This window comes from Diceros bicornis, chromosome 24 (genome assembly GCF_020826845.1).
Source record: "Diceros bicornis minor isolate mBicDic1 chromosome 24, mDicBic1.mat.cur, whole genome shotgun sequence".
In the NCBI taxonomy this organism is placed as follows: domain Eukaryota; kingdom Metazoa; phylum Chordata; class Mammalia; order Perissodactyla; family Rhinocerotidae; genus Diceros; species Diceros bicornis.
In genome coordinates this window covers 39,117,711-39,137,265 of record NC_080763.1, presented here as the reverse complement: position 1 = coordinate 39,137,265, position 19,555 = coordinate 39,117,711, and the positions used below count along the sequence as shown (strand labels likewise).

The following is a 19,555-nucleotide window of genomic DNA, read 5'->3' as shown; positions in this document are numbered from 1 at the left end:
AGAGAAAATCTTAAAGGCAGCCAGGAAAAAAAAACACATTACTTACAGGGGAACAAAGATAAGAATGATCGCTGAGTTCTTGTCAGAAACAATGCAACCCAGAAGACAATGGAACGACATCTTTAATAGGCTGAAAGAAAAAAACTGTCAACCTAGAATTCTACACCTAGTGAAAATATCCTTCAAAAATGAATATGAAATAAAGACTATTTGAAGACAAACACAAGATAAGAGAATTCATTGCCAGCTGAGTTCCACTAAAAGAAATGTCAAAGGAAGGTCTTCAGGCTGAAGGAAAATGATACTAGATGAAAGCTAGGACCTACACAAAGGCATAAAGAGTTCTGGACATGGTAAAAATGGTGAATAACTACAAAAGACTTCCTACTCATATTAACGTGTTGTTAAAAGATGATTTGTTGTTTAAAACAAAAATAATAGTCATGTATTGTGAGATTAATAATATATATAGAAGTAAAATATTTGATAAGAACAAAAAGAATGGGAAGGGGAAAATAAAATTGCACAGGTTTCTTGCATTACATGTAAACTAGTATAATACTATGTAAAGGTAGACTGTGAAGTTAAAGGTGCATATTGTAAACCCTAGGGCAATTCTTTTTAAAAAGAGGTATAGCTAACAATTCAATACAGAGATAAAATGGAATACTAAAAATAACCAAAAAGAAGGCAAGATATTAAAAAGAAAAGAAACAAAGAAGAGATGGAATAGAAAATAAGTACAAGATGATAGACTTAAACCCACCCATATCTGTAATTACATTAAATGTAAATGGCCAAAACAATAGTTACATGTAAACAGTCTAAAAGGCAGAGACTGTCAAATAGGGTTTAAGTTTTTCAAAAAGCACAACCCAAATATATGCTGCCTGCAAGAAACACATTTGAAATATAAAGATAGATAAGTTAAAAGTAAACAGATAGAAAAATTTATACCATGCAAATGTTAATCATAAGAAAGCTGGAGCGTCTATATAAATATCAGACAAGTAGATTCCAGGACAAAGACTATTACCAGTAATAAAGAAGGATAATTCACAATGATGAAAGAGTCAATTCATCAAGATGACACAACAATTATAAATATATGTGCATTGGATGATAGAGTTTTAAATTACGTGAAACAAAACTGACTGAACTGAGAAAAAGAAATAAGTCCATAATTAGTGTTACAAATTTCAACAATCCTCTCTCAGTAATTAATAAAATAAGCAGATAGAAAATCAGTAAATACAGAAGACTTGAACAACATTCTCAACAACTTGACCTAATTGATAAAGATAGAATTCTCCACTCAAGCACTGTGGAATAGACATTGTTTTCAAGGGCACATGCAACATTTACTAAGATAGATAATATTTTGGTCCATAAAATAAGCCTCAGAAATTTAGATGGAGCAATATTATAGAGTATGTTTTCTGACCACAATGGAATTAAACTAGAAATGAATAACAAAAAGATATCTAGAAAATAACTAAATATTTGTACATTTAATAGAACACACTTCTAAACAATTCATAAATCAAAGAAGAAATCACAGGAATAGCAGAAAATATTCTGTACTGAAATACAATGAAATCATAGCATATCAAATTTGTAGGACGCAGCTAAAGCAATGCTTAAAAGGGAAATTTATAGCTTTAAATTTTTACATTGGAAAATATAAAAGGTCCAAAATAAATGATTTACGCTTCTACCTTAATAAAACAGAAAAAGAACAAACTAAACTCTATGTTGTAGAAGGAAGAAAATAAGATAGAAGCAGAAATCAATGAAATTGAAAACAGAAAATCAATAGAGAAAATCATAAAACCAAATGCTGGTTCTTTGGAAAGTTCAATAAAATTGATAAGCCCCCTAGCTAGCTGAAGAATAAAACAATATAGAAGAAACAAATTACCAATGTCAGCAATGAAAGACAGGATATCATTGCAGATGCTACAGACATGCCAATAAATTTGACAAGTTAGATGAAATGCCCATATTCCTCAAAAAACACAGATTACAAAATTATAAAATCTGACTTAATACAAAGTAGAAAATTTAAACACCTCACAATCTATTAAATTGAATTCATAATGTAAAACCTTTCCACAAAGAAAACCCCAAGTCCAGATGGCTTCACCAGTGAATTCTATTAACTATTTAAGAAATAAACAACACAAATCCTACATAAACTCTTTCATGAAATATGAGGAAACACTTCACATCTCATTTTATGAGATCAGCATTATGCTGTAAAGAAAACCAGATGAAGGTATTACAACAATAAAAAACTAGATCAATATTCCTCATAAAAGTAGGAGCAAGAACACTTAACAAAAAAATTAGCAAATTAAGTCTGGCAATATAACACAGCTGACCATGTGGAACTTATCCCAGGAATGCAAGGTTGGTTTAACATTGCAAAGCAAATCAATGTAATTTACCATATTAACAGAATAAAGGGAGGAAGTCATATGATCATCTCAGTGGAAGAAAATGCATTTGACCAAAATGGACATTCACTCATGATAAAAACTCTCAGCAAACTACAAATAGACAGGGACTTCCTCAATTTGATAAAAAGCAGCTGTGAAGGGGCCAGCCCAGTGGCGCAGCAGTTAAGTTCATGTGCTCCACTTCAGTGGCCCAGGGTTTGCACCTTCGGATCCTGGGTGCAGACCTATGCACCACTTATCAAGCCATGCTGTGGTGGCATCCCATATAAAGTAGAGGAAGATGGGCACGGATGTTAGCCCAGGGCCAGTCTTCCTCAGCAAAAAGAGGAGGATTGGCAATGGATGTTAGCTCAGAGCTAAGCTTCCTTGCCAAAAAACAAACAAAAAAAAAGCATCTGTGAAAAACTTACAGCTAACATCATATTTAATGGTGAAAGCCTGAATACTTTCCCCTCACAGACTCAGGGAAAAAACAAAAGATATCTACTCTCAGCACTTCTTTTCAACACTGAACTGGAGATATGAGCCAGTGCAATGAGAAAAAAAAAGAAGGAAAGGAAGGAGAGAAGGAGGGAAGGAAGGAAGGAGGGAGGGAAGGAAGGAAGGAAGGAAGATATCAAAACAATTTGAAGAAAGCAATAACTAAAATTTCATTAATGAGAAATTTCCTGAAAAAGATTGAAAAAGGACCTGAATTTGCAGATTGAAAGCACTCTTCATATTATAGGCAAAAATCAATGAAAAGATACTCATATATTTAAATATTTAAGAAAAGTTCTTTTTAATAAATAAATAGGTCTCCAAGAATTAAGAACAACAAAAGGGATTCCTATAACAGACAAAATCACACTGGTCTAAGATTTGTCTTCTATAACTCTAAATGCCAGAAAACAATGAAGCAATATTTACATATTTTTCAGTAAAGCAGAGTTTTCTTTCATGTGTGAAGAAATATAAAAACATTCTTCAATATGCCTGAGCTCAAAAAAATATACGTCATACATTCCACTGTTGAAAATATTACAGGACAAAAAGTCTGGATTCCACTTCCTTGGAAATGACAAATTAATTCAAGCCAATTCTCCTACTGAGAACAGTTAGAAAACTGGACAAGATTAAAAGCAAAAACAAACAAACAGAGAAATTTATGGGAGAATAGTGGGACCATGACACAAAAGAAGACGGAATCGTCACAAGGTGAACCTGGCATTTGAGGCCACTCTTCCTCCTTTGCCTGTCTCTCTATCTGCCAGTCCCACAAAATGAGCAATTTCCACAGACTCTTTGAAATAGGCGAACAAAAATTGGAATTTGGGGACTACCAAGGAATGGGACCTAAAAATCTCCCCAGGCTGTGGGTAGAGGTCCCAAAAGGCCACACCCTAGGAGTAAATGGGAACCAGAAATAAACCAACCCTCATATATACAAACTGTGGTATATTTATGCAATGGAATACTTAATTAGCAATAAAAAAGAACTACTAATATCCTCAACAACACAGATTAATCTCAGTAACATTATGTTGAGTAAATGAAGTCAGACACAAAAGAATACATACTGTCAGATCTCCATTTATATGAATCCCTAAATTATATGAATACATGAATTATATAGAAACAGGAGTAGTGACTGCCTCAGGGTGGAAAGGGGGACACTGATTGGAAAGGGGTATGCCATTACTTTCTGGAAGGATGGAAACATTCTATTGTCTTTATCTGGGACATGATTAAATGAGCATTATGCACTTCTCAAAATTGATCCAGCCATACCCTTGATGTCTGTGCATCTTACTATATACAAAATATGCCTTAATAAAGTACTGTTATCCCTAACAAAAGAGAGATAATGACTGACAATTTTCCAAAACTGACAAAAGACATCAAGCCAAGAAGTTCCATGAACCCCCAAAAAAGATAAATATAAATAAAATCATAACTAGACATATCATAGTAAAGCTGCTTAAAAATAAAAAAATAAATAAAACCCACTCTCAACAATGCATAAATAATCCACATAGAGAATCAATAAGGAAACAGCAGATTTGAACAACACTATACACCAAATGGACCTAACAGACATATACAGAACATTCTATCCAACAACAGAAAATATACATTCTTCTCAAGTGCGCATGGAACATTTTCTTTTCTTTTTTTTTTTTGTGAGGAAGATCAGCCCTGAGCTAACATCCATGCCAATCCTCCTCTTTTTGCTGAGGCAGACCGGCCCTGAGCTAACATCTATTGCCAATCCTCCTCCTTTTTTCCCCTTTTTCTCTCCAAAGCCCCAGTAGATAGTTGTATGTCATAGTTGCACATCCTTCTAGTTGCTGTATGTGGGACACGGCCTCAGCATGGCCGGACAAGCAGTGCGTCGGTGCGCTCCCAGGATCTGAACCTGGGCCGCCACTAGCGGAGCACCCGCACTTAACCGCTAAGCCACGGGGACGGCCCCTGCACATGGAACATTTTCTAAGATAGACCATATGTTAAGCCACAAAGCAAGTCTTAGCAAATTAAAGAAGCCTGAAATCATACCAAGTATCTTCTCTGACCACAACAGCATGAAACTAGAAATCAATAACAAGAGGAAAACTGGAAAATTAACAAACACTTGGAAATTAAACAACACTCTCCTGAACAAACAATGGATCAAAGAAGAAATTCAAGGGAAAATAAAAAAGTTTCTTGAGACAAACAAAAATGGAAACACAACATACCAGAACTTACGGGATGCAGCAAAAGCAGTTCTAAGAGGGAAGTTCATAGCAATAAATGCCTACATTAAGAAGCAAGAAAGATCCCAAATAAACAACCTAAATCTATGCCTTAAGTAACCAGAAAAAGAAGAATAAACCAAGCTCAAAGTTGGCAGAAGAAAGAAATAATAAAGACTAGAGCAGAAATAAATGATATAGAGAACAGAAAAACAACAGAAAAGATTAAACAAAGATTGGTTCTTTGAAAAAATAAACAAAATTGACAAACCCTTATCCAGACTAACCAAGGAAAAAAGAGAGAGGACTCAAATCAACAAAATTATAAATGAAAAGGAGACATTACAACTGACACCACAGAAATACAAAGGATCATAAGGGTCTACTATGAACAACTATACACCAACAAACTGGACAACTGAGAAGAAATGGAAAAATTCTTAGAAACATACAACTTACCAAGACTGAATCAGAAAGAAACAGAAAATCTGAATAGACTAATTACTAGTAAGGAGATTGAATCAGTAATCAAAAATCTCCCAACAAAGAAAAGCCCAGGACCAGATGGCCTCACTGGTGAATTTTACCAAACATTTAAAGAAGAATTAACACCAATCCTTCTCAAACTCTTCAAAAAATCAAAGAGAGAACACTTCCAAACTCATTTTTTGAGGCCAGCATTATCCTGATACCGAAGCCAGAAAAAGATACTACTAGAAAAGAAAACTACAGGCCAATATCCCTGATGAATATAGATGCAAAGATTCTCAATAAAATACTAGCAAACCAAATTCAGCAGCAGATGAAAGCAAAAAATTAAAAATAGAAATACCATATGATCCAGCTATCCCACTATTGGGTATTTATCCAAAGAACATGAAATCAACAATTCAAAGAGATTTATGCATCCTTAAATTCATTGCAGCATTATTCACAATAGTCAAGATGTGGAAGCAACCCAAGTGCCCATCAACAGATAAATGGATAAAGAAGATGTGGTATATACATATATACAATGAAATACCACTCAGCCATAAAAAAAGACAAAGTCATCCCATTTGCAACAACATGGATGGACCTTGAGGGTATTATGTTAAGCAAACTAAGTCAGACAGAGAAAGACAAATACTGTATGATTTCATTCATATGTGGAAGATAAACAAACACATAGATAAAGAGAACAGATTAGTGGTTACCAGAGGGGAAGGGTGGGTGAAAGGGGTAAAGAGGCACATATGTATGGTGACGGATAAAAACTAGACTATTGGTGGTGAGCACAATGTAGTCTATACAGAAACTGGTATATAATAATGTACACCTGAAATTACACAATGTTATAAACCATTATGACCTCAATAAAATAATGTTTAAAAAATAAAATAAAATGCCCAAAAAAATTATAAATATAACTACCATATGATCCAGCAATTCCACTTCTGGGAATATATCCAAAGGAAATAAAAACACGAACTCAAAAAGATATCTGCTTCCCATGTTCATAGCAGTATTATTTACAATAGCAAGACATGGAAACAACCTAAGTGTCCATCAATGGATAAAGAAGTAGTGGTATATATATAATAGAATATTATTCTGCCATAAAAAATGAGGAAATCCTACCATTTGTGACAAGATGGATGGACCTCAAAGGCATTATGCTAAGTGAAATAAGTCAAACAGAGAAAGACAAATACTGTATGATCTCACTTATTATGTGGAATTAAAAAAAAAAAAAAAAACACCTCATAGAAAAAGAGATCAGACATGTGGTTACCAGAGGTAGAGAGTGGGGGAAGGAAGAATTGGAGGAAAGTAGTCAAAAGATACAAATTTCCAGTTATAAGACAAATAAGTACAAGGATATAATAGACAACATGTTGACTATAGTTAACACTGCTGTATAATATATAGAAGTGTTGTTAAGAGAGTAAATCCTAAGAGTTCTTGTCACAAGGATAAAATTCTTCTTTTTTCTTCTTTGTTTTCTTTATATTGTATCTATATGAGATAATGGACATTAGCTGAACCTATCGCAATAATCATTTCACAATATATGTAAATTAAACCATCATGCTGTATGCATTAAACTTATACAGTGACGTATGTCAATTATTTCTCAACAAAACTGGAAATAAATATGAAGAAAAGAAAATTTCAATCAAATAGAAAAAAATAAAAATCTCAAAAGAAAAAGAAAAAAGGCAGTTTAACTTCAAAAGAGCAACAATAACTGACAGCTGACTTAATAGAAACAATGAAAATAAAAAAACCATTGAAATATCTTCAAAGTATGGAAAGAAAATGACTGCCAATCTAGAATTCTATACACTCAGAAAAATATCTTTAAGAAATAAAGGCAAAACAATGACATTTTCAGACAAACACTAACTGAAAAGTTTTATCCCCAGTACAATGGCACTAAAGGAAATACAAAAGAGGATTATGAAGGAAAAAAATTTAAATTTTAGATGGTGCTTAGAGATATAAAAGGGAAAAAGTAAGAAAAAAGAATAATAATATTGACTGCAAAGAACAATAATAATTATGTTTTGTGGAATTATGAAAAATAAAGCATAAAAGCATAGCACAGAAGTCAGGAGGAGGTAAAAGAAATTAAAATCTTCTGTCATTTTACAGGAAAAGGTAAAAGAACTATTTTATACTGGATACTGATAAGTCAAGAATGCATGGTATAATCTCTAGGGTAATGATTAAAAGAATACAGAAGACTAAATAACTCACCAAGACAAAGATGAAATATTTAAATATACTCAATCAGTGCAAAAGTAGAGAAAAAGGAAACACAGAAAAGGCAAGAAAAATAGAAAGCAAATAGAAAAATGGTGGATTTAAAATCAAATACACCTGTGATTACATTACATATATATATATATGTATGGACTAAGTGTTCTAATTAAAAGGCAAAGATCATGAAAATTGAGTTTAAAAAACAGAATTATGCACTGCTTACAAGACACACATGAAATATAAGAATATTAAAAAGCTGAAAATAAACGGGTGGAAGAAGTTATACAAATTTATGCAAATTTTATACAACGTTATGCAAACACTCATGAAAGCTGGTATAGCTATATTAGTATAGACAAAGTAGGGGCTAGCCCGGTGGCATAGCGGTTAAGCTCACAGGCTCCAGTTCGGCCACCCATGGTTCACCGGTTCAGATCCTGGACGCAGACCTATGTACTCCTCTTAAAGCCATGCTGAGGTGGCGTCCCACATAGAGCAACAGAAGGATGTACAACCATGACATAAAACTATCTACTAGAATGTTACTGCAATAAACAAAAAATTTTAAAAAAAAACTATCTACTGGGGCTTTGGGGAGGGAAAAAAAAAAAGGGAAAAAAGGAGGAAGATTGGCAACAGATGTTAGCTCAAGGCCAATCTTCCTCAAAAAATAAAAATAAAAAATAAGACAAAGTAGATTTTAATACAAAAAAAAGCATTACTAGAGCTAAAGACATGCATTTCATAATGGTAAAAGTTTCAATTCACCAAGAAGATATTGCATTCTAAATTTGTATGCACCTAATAATGCCACCTCCCAATTTATACAGCAAACATTGACAGAACTGCAAGGAGGAATACACAAATCCACAACCATACTAGGAGATTTTTAACACTCTACTCTTGGTAATTAATAGAAGACACAGACAAAAATGCAATAAGGATATAGAAGATTCAAACTACACAATTAACAAATTTTATTTAATTGACATATATAGAACAAACAACTGCCTAAAGAAAGTCTAAAAAGTTTTAAAGGGATGAAATAATACAAAGTATGTTGTCTGACCACAAAGGAATCAAGCTGTAAATCAATATAAAACTTCACAAAGAAAATCCCCATAAGTTTAGAAATTAATCATCATCCTTCTAAATGGCCCATGTGTCAAAGAGGAAACCATGAAGGAATTTAGAACTCAGCATAACACAGGAGGTTTTAGCCACTGCAATAAGGCAAGAGATATAAAAGTCTTAAGGATTGAAGAGGAGACATTAAACTGTTATTATTCAACAATAATATAGTTGTACACATGGAAAAAAAATTTTTAAACAAAACTACAGATAAATTATTAGAATTTAAAAGTGATTCGGTAAGGTTGCTGGATACAAAAACAATATACAAGAATTAACTGCATGTCTACATACTAGCAACAAAGAGGTAGAAAATATAATTTTAAAAAGATACATCAATGACAATAACATCAAAAAAAATAAATACCTAGGGACACACTACATGAGAGATAGGCAAGACGTCTACACAGAAAACTATAAAACAGCATTGAGAGAAACTAAAGAAAGCCTAAATAAATGAAGAGAGATACTATGTGCCTGGATTGGAAGATTCAATATTTTAAAGATGTCAGTTCCCAAAATTGATCAACAGATTCAAGGCAATTTCAATCAAAATCCTAGTAGTTTAGGTGAGTGTTTGCATGTGTTTAACTTGACAAACTCTTTAACTTAGCAAATAGCGAGGAATAACCTTGAGGGAGGAAGAAAGGGAGGAGGAGGAGAAAGAACAGGGAGAAGAGAAAGCAGGCGGAGACAAGGAAGAGAGTCACAACTACAACAAGGTGGAAAGACTTGCACTGAAGGATATGAAATTTTCTTATTAAGCTACATTAATTCAGACAGTGTGGTATTGGGAAAAGGAAAAATACACCAACTGAACTAAATAAAGAATCCAGAGACAGAACCATCCTTAAATAGACACTTGATTTAAGACAAAGATGGTACTACAGAACAGTAAGGAAAGGAAAATATTTTTAATAAATGATGTTGACTCAATTGGCTATCCATAAGAGAAAAAAAATTGACCCGTACCTCACACCATACAGAAAAATTAATTCCAGATACATCTAAATATAAAAGGTAAAAAACAAATATTCTAGAAGATAACAAAGAATATTGTCATAATTTTGGAGTAGGGATTTTCCTAGATAGGATATTAAAAGCACTTTACATAAAGAAAAAGATAGCTACTCTGATTACATTAGAAATGAGAATTTCAGGGGCCGGCCAGGTGGGGTAGCGGTTAAGTGCGCACACTCCGCTGCAGCAGCCTGGGGTTCAGATCCCGGGCGCGTGCCAACACACTGCTTGTCAAGCCATGCTATGGCAGCGTCCCATATAAAGTAGAGGAAGATGGGCATGGATGTTAGCCCAGGGCCAGTCTTCCTCAGCAAAAAGAGGAGGATTGGCAACAGATGTTAGCTCAGGGCTAATCTTCCTCCCAAAAAAAAAAAAAAAGAAGAAGAAGAAATAAGAATTTGAGTTAATCAAAAGTCATCATTAAGAGAGTTAAAAAATAAGAAAAGATATTTGAAACACAGATAATTGACAAAGATTATATAAAGAGGATATCCAAATAGCCAATAAATATATGAAAAAGTGTTTAACTTCATTAGTAATCAGGGAAATGCAAATTATAATCACAATAAGATACTTCTACACACCCTTGAAAATGACTAAAATTTTGAAAACAAAGTATTGCCCAAAATGTGGAATACAGACAGAAAGAACTCTCATACACTACTAACGGGAGTACAAATTAGTACAACCCTTTTGGAAAACTATTTGCCATTATCCATTAAAATTGGATATATGCACACCCCTAATCCAGCAATTCTACCCTAGGCATATATCCAACAGAAATGTGTGCACGTGTGCACCAAAAGATATGTAGAAGGATGTTCATAGCCGCATTATTTGTAATATCCAAAAAGTGAGAACAACCCAAATATCCATTAATAGTAAAACGGATACACAAACTGTGGTACATTCATTTGGTAGAATATATATAGCAGTAAAAATGAATGAAGCACAGTTATGCTCAACCCCTGGACAAATCACACACACACACATAAATAAATAATGTATGATTCCATTTATATAAAATTCAAAAATAGGCAAAACTAATTTCTGATGTTGGAAGTTAGGTTAGCAGTTATCTTTAGGATAGAAGGAGGAGGTAATCATGGTTGTAAACATGGTGGGAGGTATTCCACATACACTTATAATTTGTGTGTTTTTCTACATGTGTATAATGCACCAATAAAAAAGGTTTAAAACATTTTTTTAATTATGTGGAGATAAAATCAAGGCAATAAAAAGATAAATAAGAACTCAATAATGGGGAAGCTATAAAAGGACTGGTAGACCTTGTAGTCAACTGTATACAACTCAAGAATCCAACTGTACTAATATAGGGTTAGATATTTGGTAGCCTAGACCAAAGCTGAACCTTGTAGTGCTATCTTAAATTATTCTCTATCTACTTTTGCAACAGTCTCTGTTTTGGAAATGTATATCTTGTGCCACATCCTTTGTCCCACAGTCCAGATGGAAACTACAAAATAATTGCTGATCTTTGCTAACAAAGGCTAAATTATTTACTAGTTGGGACACTGTAACAAGAAAAGTGCTAAATAATTTCTTTCTCCCCCACAGAAGCAGAGCTTTATAGAACAATGTAATGGCTATTTTCATTGCCAAGAAATGTTGTAATTTTTGCATCTTTAGGACTCACATTTAATAATCAAAATAATTGGAGTAGCTTTTATTGTTGATAAATACTAATAAACCCAAAGGAGGCAAACATTGTAGATTACCAAATCTTCACTTTTAGGTGTGCATTGATGGTATAGCAGTGAGCAAAGCTGCCTTCCAAATCCTCACTATTTGATCTTCTTCATATGAGCTGTAAATATTCCTATGTTACTATGCCTAAAAAGCAATAAATAATTTACATACATATATACGTATATTTAAAATTATGGTGAATTACTAATAATTATTAAAGGTAGCTATATGTGTGTTCATAGTGTTATTCTTTAAACTTTTCTGTATTTGAAAAATGTCGTAGTAAAAGGTTGGGGGGAAAATCTTGTATAATTATATACAACATGATGTCTATTTTATTTTAAAATGTGCATCAAAAAAACTGGAGGGAAATATACCAAAATGTTAACAATGGTCACTTCTGGGTAGTATTATTTTTTTCCTTCTTACTTTTATAAAAGCAAATTTTCCTTGTAGAAAAAAAAATTGTTTACTTTTTAAAAAGGAAATAAATCACTTGGAAAACATACAAAAGTTGCCAATCCCTAAGAAAGCATTTCATCTTTGAGCTTCCAAGCCCATAAAATTCTGTCTCCATATAATTTTTAACATTAAGAATATTTAGGGTTGTAGTGCCATCTAAATACTGATGATACCTTTCAGTGCATCTTTCATTGAGGCAGGCATTGCAGAGAATTTCTAATGCCCCAGCTGAAGTTTAATTAAAGAACAGAAGTGATGTCACCCCGTTAGAACAGAAAAATTTGGGTTTTCAATGGAGATGACCTAGGTTCAAATTCCAGCTGTGCTCTCTTATTATTTGTGTGAATTTAGGGATGTTACTTAAACTCTGTGTCCCACTCCTCATGGGTAACAATGAAATAAGAATCCTACCTCTCAAGATTTTTGTGAGGATTAATTGAGAAAATGTCTGTAAAACCCAAAATGGTGCTTGGTCCGTAAATTGTGTTCAATTAGAAGAAGGCTAAAATACCAAATAAGATAATAAGCAGCTAGAACAATGTCTGACAAGCAGCCAGTGTTGGATAAACAGTAATACATAGAGCAGAATGATTAATTTTTTTCCATATCTCCTGTTTCCTGCATAGAATGCCATGGTCCCCTAGAAGAGGAGTTCCAAGAAAGCTGCTTCCCCAGGGCCCTAGACAGTGCCTGGCAAGTAGCAGGCACATACTGACACACTGTTGAAAGAATGGAAGTGTGCAGAGGTATGATTACAAGAACAGGCAGAAGAATAAATGCCCATAGACAGAGGCATCTTATTCACATAGGCCAAGAGAAGATGAGAGAGTCGCTCTGATCTTAGTATGCAGAGGCGGAGCTATTCTGGGGAGACAGGTTTGGCTGGCCCTTCTGATACAGTATGGTCACAGGGTAAATGGCAGAGGCTGGCAGTTTGCCGGTCTTCTGGGATGTTCCGGACAGGCAAATCTCATCATGTGGCTTCTCCATTTAAAACCTGTCTGTGGTTTCCCTTTGCCGTTAGGATAAAACTCAAATCCTTCACAGGCCCTGTCAGGCTTTCTGCTTACCTCCTCTGGCTCCTCTCCTCCTGCCACTCTGCTGTCTGGCTGCATAAGACTTTTTCCAGTTCCTAAATACAATCATGCTGTCTTTGGCCTCCAAGCCTGAAACCCATGCAGTTCCTTCTGCCTCAGACTCACATTTTATCCACTCATGAGTCACTCACTTTTGACGTCTAGTATGTGCACATCACTCCAGTATTAGCTTACACGTCACTCACTCGAGAACCTTCCTTGACAACTTAACCCTCCCCAAACTTGCCCACCATCAGGGTGAGGTGAGAGGTCCCTCCTGTGTGTTCCCACTGCTCTCTGTATTTGCTCTACCTTAGCACCTATTGCACTGTAGGGAGATTTCCTAGCCTTTCCCCACAACTGGAATGTACGCGCCAAGATATTAGCAATTCTGGTCTGTTTTTTCCATCACTTTACCACCAGTGCCTAGAATAATGCCTGGCTAATAGCAGACACCCCATAAATATTTGTTGAATAAATGAATGAATTTCCATACCTAGATTGCATTAAGCTCCATGAGGTCTGGTTTTGTGTTGGTTCTTGTACCATCAACAAAAAATTCAGTGCCTGGCACATAACAGTTACTCTTTGAATATTTATCAAATAAATAAATTTCATTTGATACTGGTTACCCATTCACACATCATGTAAATGCTTATTTCAGGGATCTATTGAGAAGGGGTTGGTGTCAAATGTTTCAGTTATTTCACTTTTTATTTTAACGATGCTTCCAACTTTTTTCCTTCTTTTACATTCAAATTATCCACTTAGCAACACTTAAGCATTCTTTACTATCAGTGACATAAATCACCAGTGATACCAATTTTCATTTTTTAAAAATTTACTTATTATCTACCCTCATTGTTTTAATTAATATTATTGTTACTACTAAGGCCAATATTATTTGTTCTGAGTATAGAATAAGCCCACTAAGGATCATCAAAGCCCAAAAAACAGTCATTAATCTCTCTAACACTTGGCTTTAATCAGGAACATAAATCACACACCTGAATTAAGTTAAATCCCCTTTGGATGACCTCAAATCACCTTTGGAAAGATGAGCGATGCCAAGTAAGTAGATTCTCAAAACATCAGTATACAATCTCACAACAACTTGAATAAAAGCTAACTTTGCCAAAATATCTACGTCTCCCATTTTCAGAAAAATATGTACACAATTACAAGTAAGTGGGGGTAGAGGGTGGTCAGGGGCATCAGAAACTCCATTAGCCATAGGTTGCTTCTTTGATTTTATAGTATATAAACATAAACAACAACATAGGACCTAGGGCTTGTTTGTTTTTTGGTAAATATATGTCTTTACATTTAAATTTATTGTTCACTTCTCTGTCATTAGTTACACCAGTATTCATCAATTGTTGACTCTCCCTGTCCAACTAGGCTATCAGGGGTTTTGCTAAATGGTGAACAAATCTGCAGCATCACTCACGGCTCACACCTTTGTAGTTACTAATGTTAGCAGCAGTTAAGACCAAAGGCCAGGTGTACAGCAAATAAGACTGAGACTTAGGCAATTTGCTATGGTGTCATAAGTGCTTTTGAAATTAATTCTAATTAATTTACTTTATACCACCTAGTTTCAGAAAGGATTATGACAATGTCTAAAGGCAAGTAAATATAATCCAGCAAGATAAAAAATATATAAGTAGGTGAGGCAAATATGTCATAGGAGAAATAAAAATGGGGCATCACAGGGCTACTCTCTTCTTACCTGTGTACTGCAAGCCCCTGTATTCGCTTATTGCCCCAGGAGGTTTTAAATTGGGCCAGTAATGGAACAGCATTTGCACAGCTGGAGGTTTCACTTGTGAAGGCCCATAGGCTATCACATACAAAAGATCCTAAAGGAAATAGGAAGCATATTTTGACTTATCACATAAAAATAAAGATAGCTCATCCAGTATTACCAAAGCAGTGAACATTCTAATGGAGGGATTAAGGTGGTTAATTTCTCTGGAATCTCATCATCCAGGTGTGCTTCTCAGATTAGATCATATGAAAACATTATTTTTTATTATTGGTCCATTATTTATTGGTCCTGTAAATAAACTCTTCAGGTAGAGTTCAAAAGTACACTATCTTTTAACAAATTCTTCTCTACTCAGAATAGTGTCAAAGAAAGATTTTAGAATAGCATTAGCCAGCATTGGCCATTTTAAAATGCCAAACACTGCATTTTAAAAAATATTTTCCTAAAACACATTTCTTAACAATTCACACCTCCTATTTGAAAGAAGACAGGTTCTCAAGCAACCTTTCAAATTAAATAAAATTGTCATGTAACCTAGTATTTGCTAAATTCCAGGAATAAGAGATATCCAATTACTTTTTCTGTCAAGCCACTGTGTTCTTCAAGTATCATTTCTGCTCTGAAGGATAAAAATTAACCAGTAAGGAAATAATTCTAGGTTCTGCCACACCAAAATAATAAGACATCGATAAATTTGACCTAAACAATGGTTTTAATATGCAAACAATTTTTACTATACTATATAAATTAAGTTTGTGACTATGAGTTAAATTTGGTCGAAAACTTACTTTCCAGACTTCTTGTTTATATTTCATGAGGCATTCCAATAATTGACAATGATATACTGTAAAGAAGAAAATGTAATTTGAACATGAAATGTAAATACCAGATTTAAAAATCCTTTGATATATAATAAACTAAATTAGTATGATTTTTCACTCTAACCATTAAATTAGAAATTACTTATTTCCATATATTTATACTTTTCAAAAATCATATAAGCCTTTGAATTTATCAAGCTTTTTTCCAAGATCTTTCATCTTATTAACAAAGGAAATATTTTTAAAAATCCCTAGTAATCATGCTTCCATAACATAAACTTATATCAATGTAATCAAGAACTACGTAGGATAAAAAATAGCCTAATAGGATCATAATAAAAGCTCACATTTATTGAACATGCATTATGTGCCAGTATTGTGCTAAGAGCCCTATACATATTATCTCATAACCACCATGTTAAGTTAGGAAACTGAGGTTTAGTTCTCTATCTTGCCACAGGTGAGACAGAGAGCAAATGACAGACCTAGAATGGGAGTCTTTTATCATTTCATCACCACTTCCATCTCGTTGAAGAATTGTTAAAAGCTACACAACAGCAACCTTCTTTGATTTGCCTATGTTCACTTGGAGAAGAAAGACACTTTCACCCCAGTTAGATACCTGTTTTATACCTTCCCTACTCTATCTTCCAACCCCATCATGGCCCTGAAGGAGGTCTCACTTCAGTCACCAGTGACCTCCGTGTCATTCAATTCAATGGACACTTTTCAGTCTGCCTCTGACTTGACCTTCAGCAGCATTCAGTACTACTGAGCACTGTCTCCTTTTTAAAACACTCTCTTCCCTTGACTTCATGACTAACTCTCTCCTATTACCTGTGGCAGACACTGTTATTGCTACCCAACAGCTATCAGCAACCCTTTCTTCCTTGTCCATCTCCAGTACACCGGCTACAGAGCAAGATACTTTCTCAGACCTCCTTGCAGCTAGGGATGGCCATGTGGCTCAGTTCTGGCCAGTAAGACCTAAGAGAGAATCTGCTGGGGAGCTTCTGGGACACTTTTTCTCTCTGATAAAAGGAAAGAGGCACACCAGGAGACCTTTCGCTAATTACTCTGACTGATCCTATTACCTGTTCGTGGATGTGACTGTGTAAGAATATAATAACCTCCACCGTGGCAGCCATCTTGCAAACATGAGGGGAAGACCAAGAGAAACAAAAGAATGCCATCTTAGCCCCCTGATACTGTGCAGTTATCTCCAAGGCTTCCTACTAAGTAAACAACAAACATTCTTATAGTTTACAGCCTGTTAGTCAGCCAAACACAGCCTAACAGATACAACCTCTCTTGTCTCCTTGGCAAGCTCATCCTTTTCCACGAGGCCATTATCCATCAGAGTTCCTGAAGGCCTGACCATAAACCCACTCCACTTTCCATTCCATGCTGTCTCCTAAGCAATCTCACACTCATATACAATTTCAGTTAGCACATACATGCAACTCAGTCAAGGTCACTGGACACTTACGTATAGGTTCAAAGTTCATTACCTCTAGCCCAGAGCTCTGTTCTGAGCTCCAGACTCACAATACAACTTCCTAATTACTATTGCCTCTTTTTTCCCTCTTTTAAGGAAGCTGATTTATTTGCATTTTTGTGTTTTGGACATAAAGAATTATTGCTGAGGTTATGTGTGGGTTTTTTCCAGTTTTATTGAGATACAATTGACATATAACATTGTATTAGTCCAAGGTGTACCATCTCCTCTTAAATGTCTCAAAGACGTCTTGAACACAATACGTCCAAAACAGATCTCATGAGATTTCCTCAGAAGCCTGATCTTCTTCTTCCAGTGAATGAAACCACCATGCAGCCAGTTATGTAAGCCAAAAACCCACCATATCCAATATGTCACCAAGTCCTATCCATTTACTTTCTAAATAGCTCTCGGATGTATCCACTTTTCTCAATCTCAATTGCCCATGCCTTTTACCTGCCTAGACAAATGCAATGGCCTCTTCATGGGTCAATCTATATCCTCTCTGGTGCCTTTTTAATCCAGTCTCAACTGCAGTCAGGGTGACATATACATGACTACTCAAAGTCCCTCAGCGCCTTCCCATTCGACTTGGGATAAACACAGGACTCCCAAACAGAGCCCGCAACACCCTGCGTGTTCTGGCCCACAGAAGTCTACAGTCTCACCTCACACAAGGCAGCTCCCGCTCTAAGCTCCAGCTACACCGATCTTTCAGTCTCACCTGCTTGCCAGGCTCCCTTCTGACACAGGAGATTCTTCTGCCTGAATCCTCCACCCCTGGGAGGCCTTGTTAATGCTACTCGTCCTTCAGTTCTCAGACCAAAGGTTACTTCCCCAGAGAAGCCCTCCCTGACCTCCTCAATAAAAGAAAAGTCCCCTTTCACAGGGTCTCGTAGCACAACGTACATCTTTCAAAGCACTTGTCACAGTTGAAATTTTACATTTGCTTTGATAATTATTTGATTCATGTCTTCTCCCCCCCACCATACGGTAAGCTTCATGAGGCAAGGGCAGGGGTCAGTTCTGTTTTGCTAACCACGGTGTCCCCAGTGCCTGACACATAGTAGATATTCAGTGACTATTTACTGAATATATAAATGGCCCTCTGGAATTGGAATTTTGTTCTTAAGCCATCAGTGAGTCCTCAAGTGCAGATGTTCCAGGCCACATTCTCTTACACAGTATCTGCTATTCTCCATGGGTCTGCCACATGAACCTGTTGCAGAGTAGTCCACTGACTGCCCCGTGAACAGACCTGGAGAGTCCTTTGTTTAAACTGCTTCCCCTCCCAGAATGCCCCACTTACCCTATCAATCAAAACGTTATCCATATTTTAAGACCCATACTTTGCTCAAGTGGCACAAAGTCTTTCCTGATTATTTCAATCCATGGAGATCTCTTCCTCTGACAAATTAACACTGTCTATAGTATTTATTTTTCACATATTACTTTACATTGTAAATTAATGATTTATGTGAATATGCCTAATCTTCCCAATTAGACATAAGCTCCATAGCAAGCACCATATCTTACATTTCTGGGCAGTTGTCACAATGCCTAGCACAGAGCCATGTACATAGGAATTACAAAGGAACGCCTGTTAGTTGAACAAGGTCTGTGTTCTATCCTTGATACACAATCGGCTACAAGGAATAAGCTGCCACTTGCTGTCTCCCTCAATAAAAATTCAAGTGATACAATGATGCCCTGCCACTTGGTTTCAGAGTGCCCCCTGTTGGATGTCCTCACTTCTCAACAGTTTCCCACAACACAAAAGTAGTTTTGGGTCCCAAATACAATTCTTAGTATAGAATAGCTGGCTATAAACATTCCCCCATGAATATATGAAGATATAGATTTGGAAATAACAGAAATAACTCTATCTGATCCCAGTGGTTTCCCAGTGAAACATTCAACTCCAAGAAGAAAATGGCAGACTGAGCAATCTGCATTGCTATTTATTGAGCGGTTACAATGTGCCCGTCACTATGCTAAGTAAGCACTTTACATACACTTAACTCATTAAATCCTCACAACAACACTTTAAGGCACTGCAGGAAGAATTATTCCCATTTTATAGATGAGGCAACTTAGTCTTAGGGAGGTTAAAAAACTTGCTCAAGGTTCGCTAACTGG

General features: G+C 35.4%; 1 protein-coding gene across 5 annotated transcripts in view; it reads right to left on the bottom strand.

Moving 5' to 3' along the window:
* UNC79 (unc-79 homolog, NALCN channel complex subunit) overlaps window positions 1–19,555 on the bottom strand; it is a 225,517-nt gene that overhangs the window by 146,926 nt on the left and 59,036 nt on the right. For all 5 annotated transcript variants that reach the window (XM_058567601.1, XM_058567600.1, XM_058567603.1 and 2 more), the window contains exons 6-7: window positions 15,886–15,941; window positions 15,059–15,188 (exon numbers count right to left, since the gene is read on the bottom strand). In XM_058567601.1, the coding sequence (XP_058423584.1) occupies window positions 15,059–15,188; window positions 15,886–15,941 (186 nt within the window). The remainder of the gene's footprint in view (window positions 1–15,058; window positions 15,189–15,885; window positions 15,942–19,555) is intronic.